The 9258-nt window shown below is 36.1% G+C and overlaps 1 protein-coding gene across 1 annotated transcript in view; it reads left to right on the top strand.

Annotated features, from left to right (window-relative positions):
• Positions 1–2685: 2685 nt before the first annotated feature.
• LOC128484089 (uncharacterized) overlaps positions 2686–9258 on the top strand; it is a 28840-nt gene continuing 22267 nt past the window's right edge. Inside the window, exons 1-7 of the mRNA XM_053460407.1 lie at positions 2686–2742; positions 3398–3440; positions 4691–4911; positions 5933–6094; positions 6235–6396; positions 7504–7525; positions 8373–8422. Of these exons, the coding sequence (XP_053316382.1) occupies positions 2686–2742; positions 3398–3440; positions 4691–4911; positions 5933–6094; positions 6235–6396; positions 7504–7525; positions 8373–8422 (717 nt within the window). The remainder of the gene's footprint in view (positions 2743–3397; positions 3441–4690; positions 4912–5932; positions 6095–6234; positions 6397–7503; positions 7526–8372; positions 8423–9258) is intronic.

The raw sequence follows: 9258 nt of genomic DNA, 5'->3' as shown, positions 1-9258 counted from the left end.
TCTGGCCCCTCCCCGGGACGCCCGTTTTAAAAGCGTTTAGGAGGCGATCAACGATCGCCTCCTAAATTTAAATGGTGTCGCTGGAATGCCTCGATCAGGAGGCATCCAGCGACACCAAACACTTACCTTTAGGTGGGCTGTGACCGCTCCGGAGAGCGGTCACAGCCGCAGCTGCCGGTGATCTTCGCCATCAAGTAAGATGGCCGCCGCTCTGTAAAAAAAAACAAACAAGAAAAGGTTTGCTAGATGGTCTCCAGACCCTCTAGAGAACTGGCTCCACTTGCTGGTTGAATACAGGTACTGCATTCAACCATGCAAGTCAATGGAGTCCAGCTTTCTAATCACTATGTGATTAGTAAAATATTCAAAAAAAAAATAAAAAAAATAAAAAAAAATGGAAAAAAAAAAAAAAAAAAATGTGCTAACATTTAAAAATAATTATGCACTAGATGAACCATCCAGTACCAGCAAAATGTGTAAAAAAAATATAAAAAAAGTATTAAAAAAATAAAAAAATAAAGTTTATTATTTTGAGCAAGTGCTAAAATTTCTCAAAAATCTCAAAGAGTTAAAATAAAAGCACTTCAAATACCCAAGGGGTGTCTAATATATAAAAAAAATGGCTGATGGGGTAAATTGGAGTGGCCTAGCTCACAGATAGGGCATAGGTACAGACTGACCAAAATGGAGAAAAAAAGCGCACTTCCCAAATGTGGCATTTTAAATCTGAAACAACCCGACAAACCCATGCATGTGGGGTATCACTGCACTCAGGAGATGATCCTGAACACACATTGGGGGGTTGTTTGACAGTGACATATACCAGAACCTGTATATCTATAACTAAAGTACAATTTGTGTGAAAAAAATTACTATTACAAAGTTTGACAAAGTGTAGTTCTATAATTGGTGCATGGAAAGGGTTAAAATAACAGCATTCGGAAAACCCTGGGGTGTCTAGTTTTCCAAAATATATGGTTTGAATGGGTTAAATTGAGTTAACCGGCTTCAAAGATATTCCAAAGAGGAGATGGAGGCAGAATGACCAAATGATCACCTGAATTACGCATGCCCCAAAAGTAGCCTTTTACCAGCCAATCTGACAAACCCATGCATGTGGGGTATCGCTGTACTCAGGAGATGTTCCTGAACACACATTGGGGTGTTGTTTGATAGTGACATATACCAGGACCTGTATATCTCTAACTAAAGTACAATTTGTGTGGGAAAAAAAATAAAAAAAATTACTATTACAAAGTTTGACAAAGTGTAGTTGTATAATTGGTGCATGGAAAGGGTTAAAATAACAGCATTCGGAATACCCTGGGGTGTCTAGTTTTCCAAAATATATGGTTTGAATGGGTTAAATTGAGTTAACCGGCTTCAAAGATGTTCCAAAGAGGAGATGTAGGCAGACTGACCAGATTTGTTAAAAAAGATTTGGAAATCATAAAACGCTGCTTGTACTTACTGCCCTATAACGTACAAAAAACAGCAAAAAAACATAAAAACATTGGGTATCTCTAAACTCAGGACAAGTAGTAGAATCTATTTAGCTAGTTTTTTTACTTGCTTTTTTAGGTGAGTAAAAGATTTTTCAAATAAAAGTCATAAAATGTCTTTTTTTCAATTTTTCACCATGTTTTTTTTATTTTTTTTTATAGTAAATAAGATGATACGATCAAAATAATGGTATCTGAAGAAAGCCCATCTTGTCCTGAAAAAAACAATATATAACTTATGTGGGTACACTAAATGGGTGAGGAGAAAATTACACCTGAACACAAGCACCACAAAAGTGTCAAAACAGCCTCGGTCCCACAGGGTAGAAAACGAAAAATGAGCCCGGTCCTTAAGGGGTTAACTCAAAGGATATTCCATATTTGTTCCCAAGTAAACAACAAGAGATGGTCATATCCCCTAAAGCTGTGATTTCAATCTATAAAAAAAATGATTGAATGTTTTGTTTAACTTGTTAATGTTTCCTTTTTATGAATAGATAAAAACAACAGATGTGACCACAAAATTGGGTCTGGATTTGCAAGTGCTGATAACCCTACACCAGAAAATCAAGGTCATGGGTATCCACCAACAGAGTATCCTGCTCCTCGTTACCATGCACGGGGATACCCTGCTGCAAATGTGCAGAAAACTCATGGATATCAGGCCCCACCTGTTAAATCCCCAGTACAGTATAGACAGTGCTATATTTTGACTTTGGAGTTTTACGTCCCAAGTGCATTTTTAGATTTATCAACATTAAACTTACCAACATTAAACTCTGTAATTTTTCTGAATTACTTGAATGATTCGATTTTGACTTACTCTCAAAGGAATGCCTACCCTTACCTTTGAGACCTTTTGTAATATAGCTAATTAAACAATCTTTAATATAGCTAATAAAACATTAAAATGGATGGGTCCCAGTACCAATCCCTGAGGTACCATAACATGTGCAACCTTGAAGTGGATCGTCCTCTATATACAATGCATTAAGCTAAGTTATGGTAACATTGGGTATTATATAATTTATACAATATATGCTTTTGCAATTAATAATTTAATTTGATTTTAAACATAAAATGACTTCTTCACAAAACAGGTCTGCCTGGAAATCCCCCCAATAGAAGTTATGGAGGAGTACCTGTTGTTCCTGGTCAGCCAAATGACCCCACAGGTGAATTGATGCCAGCACCTCCAATGATCCCTGGCTGTCCGCCAGGTCTGGAGTATCTCAGCCAGGTATCTGGAATACCAAATCTCTCTAAAACTTAATGCTTCAAGAGATTACCAAAGACTAAAATCTAATTGTTTTGCTTTATGCAAGTCTTAGGTATCATGCAGTTTTCTCCCTCCTCATTTCCCCAAATAGAATGTCCTCAAATGACCATAAAAATACCAGTGCCATCCCCCACTCTTTTTTGGGTTTCTTTCTCTGCTTTTAGGTGTATGATTAAACGTTAAGTTTAAAATGTATTCAGAGTAGTGTTTTTCATTACATAATCAGTGGATTTAATTCCAACTCCAGTATTACTGGGAGTGTGTTTTTTCTTGTTTTGTTTAGAATTCTACTTTTAACAGAAAATATAACAACAAAAAATAGGAGGGTTTTCTAATATCAATTCAGAACAGAAATTGGTTCCGATAAACAAAACATACTGTATATTACTTATTATCGAGGGTTACTTATTATTATTGAGGAAGAGAGAGACTAGGAGTGTTCCTCCCACAGGAGAGCGCTTGTTACAACATACAGTTGCAGGACTCTCTATTGCTTTGTAACACATTCTGGTCATGCTTAAAACCTGTACTAATAGTAGGGCACAAAACAATTTTATAAGTTAAAATTGTACAGTGTGGCAGATAATTGACTAATTACACATATCATATTTTCCAGATAGACCAGCTTTTAATTCACCAGGGAGTTAATCTAGTAGAAGGTAAGTAATGTATTTTCTGTCATGCTGTCATCGAGTGAATACACTTTTCTCCTCAAATGCGCTGGGGTCCCCATCACCTAAACCAGTTAAAGTACTTCAAATCATGATAGTAGTAGTAGTAGTAGTAGTTTCAAAGCAAATTGCAACAGCAAGAGACTAAACGGTTTTACATTAGTTCTGACCCTAGTGGTATCGCACTTGTCGGGAAACATCTAGGACCATAGTTCAGTGAAGCTTTCAGACCCGATGAGATTTTACATTTTTATTTAAAGAATTGTAACCTTAGCACACTGTCCATTCTGTGGATTTAGAAGTGACTGGGCAACAGGAGTCAATCCAAAAAACCTACTCCTGTTTAGGAAACTGGCTAAACATTTGCTTTCCAGTCAAAACAATACAAACATATAAAATGTTTTAACAATAAATCTGGCACTCTTACCAGCTCTGTGTCTTCCACTTTCACCCAGGATAATGAATGCTCAATGAGATAGACAGCCTGTTTTCTTCAGCCCTGCATATAACACTCAGGGATTAATGTTAATATGGCCCATAGTTAACCCATAGGTCAAAGAGAACTACTATTATCCAAACTCATATTTATATAAAAGCCCTATTTCACCCTTTGTCTTAGATATATTCAATTACCAAGTAACATTGTCTTGGTGGGTTTAAACTCATTAAGTCCCCTCATTAAGCCATCAAGTCATTTCTAGGGGCATGTAGGGAAAAACTTTCACACATCTAGTCAACATGCCTAATTTATGAGTAATTAAGTACGGTATATCCAAAAACTTAATAACAGTCGGTATCAAAGAAATTCATATTTAATTACACTTTCCAAACATACATTTAACATTTGACTCGATGTATTCACTAAAGTGTGAGCTTGCATGAGCTAATCCCATATATTGCATTGATATTGTGATTACCTTTATTGAGTTTTCGCATTTTACTATGCATTTCTCTGATATGGTATCCACCCACAAGGTCTAAATCTGCTTTTACAGACAATAACATTTGTAAAAAATACCCATCTGTATCTACATATTGTAATCATCATCGTTTGTAGAGCAGTAGATATATCAGGGCTTATCTTTCACTCCTTGCAACATGATGAATGCACAATTACGACCAATGCATTTCTCTTAGGATTGGCCATAGTTTGGTTACCAGGTTGCTAATTGGCACATGACTACTTACGGTAATTTATTTTATGATATTTTTTGTATTAAATGTGCTCCTTTTTTCAGTGATTACTTGTTGTGTAGCAAACAGTATGTTTGAAATAAAAAACAGTATGGGGCAGAAGGTATACTCTGCCACAGAGGAAAACGATTGCTGTAATCGTAATTGCTGTGGAGGAGACCGTTGCTTTATCATGACCATTGCTGACAACACAGGCTGTGAAGTCATGAAATTAATTCGTCCGTGCAGATGTTCCTTATGCTGTTGTCCCTGCTGCTTACAGAAAGTGAGTATAAAGCCGTCTGTAGGGGCAAGGGTTAATCACTGCCTGCACTACTGATTATTTTGCATGACCAATTTAATAGTAGTGTATTATGGTCTTGGCAAGGAGCATTATGGTAAAGTGGGTATTATGTAGATGGGTTGCGGCTTAATACAAACAGTGTATTTTATTAGCAATTGCCACTGTTGGCCCTTTCTAAGAAAGTAATATAAAAATGTCTTTGGACATTATTATTATTATTATTATTATTATTTTATATAGCTCCAACATATTCCACAGAGCTGTACAATAGGTAGGGAGATTAATATTGTCTGCCAAAGTGTTTTGGGCTTTTATCACTGGGCCACTGTGGTGTAATTGCCCATCAAGTTGAATGTTGCCAACCTTTTCATGTTATAAACACCCCTTTATATTACAAAAAAATGCTATATTTCCTGGTAGAACTACGTAAAGGTTGTTAATGCTTAACCATAAACATTAATTATCAATGTGCAAAAATTATAAAACACCTTTATATCTCAATAGGAAAAGTACTTTCACAGGCGTCTATTCACTAAAGTACGAATGCTTGTGAGATTGGACAAAAGTCTTACTCGCAAATTCGCCAAAACGGTGATGACCGATGACATTTCCTTTCAACAATCGCCTCCTAAACTTCAATGGTCTCGCTGAAATGCCTCGATAGCGATGCATTCAGCAACACCAAACACCCACCCCAGGATGCGCCGTGACCGCTGCGGTGAGCGGTCACAACCGCCACTGCGAGTAATTTTTTTATTAAAAAAAACCCCAAAGTTGGAAAAGTTTGCTAGAGACCATTGAACTCTGGCTCCACTTGCAGGTTGAATACAGGTACTGCATGCAATCATGCAAGTCAATGGAGCCCAGCTTTCTAATCACAATGTGATTAGTAAAATATTTAAAAATAATATGGGGGGGGAAGCTAAAAAAAAATTATTATGCATCAGAGGAACCATCCAGTTCCACATTCATACAGAGCACTAATCTCTCTTTTTTCATACAGCTTGAAGTGCAGGCTCCTCCAGGAGTCACAATTGGCTATGTAAAACAGGAATGGCATATTTGCCTGCCAAAGTTTACCATGCAGAACGAGAGAGAGGAAAACTTACTTAAAATCTGTGGCCCATGTGTCCCTTGCAGATGTTGCACAGATATCAACTTTGAGGTAATATATATATATATATAAATTCTAACATCATGTTATAATTTATTTCATAAATTGTCTTGCGATTATTATTAGTGTGCATTGTTAAGCCATATTTATTTTTTAAATATTGGATTATTTATTTTATTTTTGATGTTTAGCTGATGACTTTAGATGAAACCTCTACAATTGGACACGTTTCCAAACAGTGGACAGGTATTGTAAAGGAAGCCTTAACAGATGCAGACAACTTTTGTGTTCGGTTTCCAATGGACCTTGATGTGAAAGTCAAAGCAGTCGTGATTGCTGCCTGCTTCCTTATTGTAAGTTTTTAGTGACCCATTAATAGGGTACATTGTTAAAATTAAGTAAATATGTTTGCATTGTTTCTTCTGTTTCCATTTTAAAAGGTTTGAGTGAATGTGTTTGCAGATATAAAGTTATATTTATCTTGAAAATGTAATTGACCACCAGCAGTATATCCCATAGAAATGTTTTTATCAAAATTCTAACAGTAACTGAAAAAGTATTGCTTTAACATGATTGATAGGTTGATCTTCTAACTTTTGCCACTCATTGTGCTGCATGACTTTCTGGATGTCTGTAAGTTTAAAAGTAAAGGCACAGTTTAAAGTCCTATAGACAGCTTGACCAGAGAATAATGCATATTAAAGTAAGTTGTGAATATTTTAATATGCATTTTTTAAAATGTAGAAAAAAACAGTTACTTACTAAAGAGAAGCTGCAGCTCCCTGTCTCCTCCAAGGTCTGACAATCATCCAATCAGTGAAATCAATGGGCTTACTTTCTGTGAGGCATCTCATGAGAACCCTCCTTGCAATCCTTGCCAAACTAGTGCTGGTGCTGACAGATGTTGTCCGGAGATGTGTTTGGCTGAAGAGATCTCCTGTCTAGCATCTAGCGATTGGATGGGGAGAGGGGCAAATATATATTCCAAATGGGCCACATGTTTTTCCTGAAGCTGTACAATGTCCTGTTAAATTTATACCCCTTGCAAATGTGTGACAGATCAATCCTGCAGAATTCCCCCCTCTATGCCTCTTTTCTAGTCCCCATCTCCTACACTTGCAGTTTGACCTAACCCATAGCAATATAAGAAATGTGTATTTTCTTGTTTTTCTTTATATACATTTTGTGTACCAGGTGTACATGACTTCCACATATTTAGCACTACCTCTCTATATCTTAGATCTGCAGGAAATTTGACCTTGTTATTGTAGACATACCCCATCCACTCACTGTGTCTTTTTCTGTTACTCATGTTATATCTTTCCTTGTTTGTTTATACCCAATGAATGCCACATGGGTTTTATGTTATTTAGTAAACCTATGCCAAATGATTGTATATATTGGTTATTGTGATTAGATTTTGCATTCTAAAATGTCAATTGCATTTTTTTTTACTGCAGGATTTCATGTTCTTCGAAAACAGCGATTAAAGTACAGATTTGATGACTGCTTTCTGAAGACATTGATGAATAAAAAATGACCAATTATTTGAAATTTTATGTCAGATTTGTTTTTATAATTTTGAAGATGTTTGAGAAGCAAATGCATGGAGTCAATGTCATTGATATATGTGTTGTAACCCAAGGGATAGGTAAACTTTTATGTCTTTATTAAAACCCCCAGTTGGCTTGACATCATTACTAGAAGGCATTTAAGCTGTCTGAAACACCAACATCGCTAATGTCCTAGTAAGGGTGAGCCTATGGTTAGTGAATCATGGGTGCTGTATTTCTATAGAGCCCCAGTCCATTACTACCATACACTATAACACCATTCACTTACAGTCACCCACAACACAAATACATCTCTCCCTTTCTAACTTAACTCACGTGTGGCCTATTCTTCAGTGCAGTTATAAGAGTGCCTGGACAGCATGCCCACACTACACAAATGTTAGTACGCCCTTGTGTCTGTTAACTCTAACTAAATTAAATAGACTTATTTCTTGACCCATACATTGTACTTGCTAAGTGCATAGATTGTGATATGTATTATATTTGTATCCAAATGCGTGCTCTCTTACAATGTCGTATGCATTGTCAATGATCCTAGCTTTGTGTTTACAGTTTATAATGCAGGAAGCTGAAGGTCTTCTAGACATAAAAACTTTATACTGTATCATATGTCATGTCTAGCACATTGTATATGCTTAACCTGTTAATCACAAGACCTTTTTGGTCAAGAGCGATTTTAAGTTTACCTATACAAATTATATTTATATTCAACACAAGTAAAGCTTTATTTTGAACCATATTCATATTTGTTTTAGGCCTAAAAAACATATCTCAATTGTCTGTAGACAGTATCGAAGCCACATGGGTAGGTGCTGTAGGCACTGACCTGGATCAGTTCGGAGGAACTTTTATACACCACTGTATAAGGAACATGATACATATGTGAATGCAGCAAAATAGGAAGTATGAGCAGATAAGGAACATGGCAGGGGAAGAGTTAAGTATTAGAGCTTAAGTTAGGGTACCATGTCAACTTTTCTTACAGTGCTAGACAGAATACTGCAATGTGTGCACCACACCAGCTTTTATGTATTGTATACATGTGGTGGTCTGACTAATTAAAAAAACTTCTAGTCCCCCTCTCTAGATTTGCCACTTACAGCTTTCTGTTCTTCTCTTGCAGCTGCCTGCTTTTTATATAGAATCCCTCAATGCATTTGCAAGGAGAACAAATTAACGGAAAAAATGAAATAAATACATTTAACAAAAAATTACACCACCATGACATCACTGGCATCAAAAACATATGAGAGTTCCCCAAAAGGGATCTTGAGTCATACTGTAGTGGGAACAGTGCAAAGAAACGGGAAAATAAAAATAAATAAGTAAAACATATATTATCCCTACCACTATAAGTAAAAAAATCACTTCCCACAAACCCCTTAAGCAAATAGTATTAAAAATATTTAATATAGGGTAAAATGTAAAGAATGGATTTGGACCTCTTGAACATGAAAAAAAAATACAGTAAGACTATAATCAGTATATGTTGTGGAACATTAATTGGGTCATTGTTCATTAAGCTGTGGCACCTAGGGTATATAAGATAATGTTAAGCAAAATTGCCAAAAATGTGGATTTGTTTTTATCAGATAAGGCTAGGTAGGGCTAGGAGTTGTTAGAGATTTTAATAGCTTTTTT

Source organism: Spea bombifrons, chromosome 3, assembly GCF_027358695.1.
Source record: "Spea bombifrons isolate aSpeBom1 chromosome 3, aSpeBom1.2.pri, whole genome shotgun sequence".
NCBI classification, from domain to species: domain Eukaryota; kingdom Metazoa; phylum Chordata; class Amphibia; order Anura; family Pelobatidae; genus Spea; species Spea bombifrons.
Note: the sequence above shows the minus strand (reverse complement) of the source record. Positions and strands in the feature narration are given on the sequence as shown.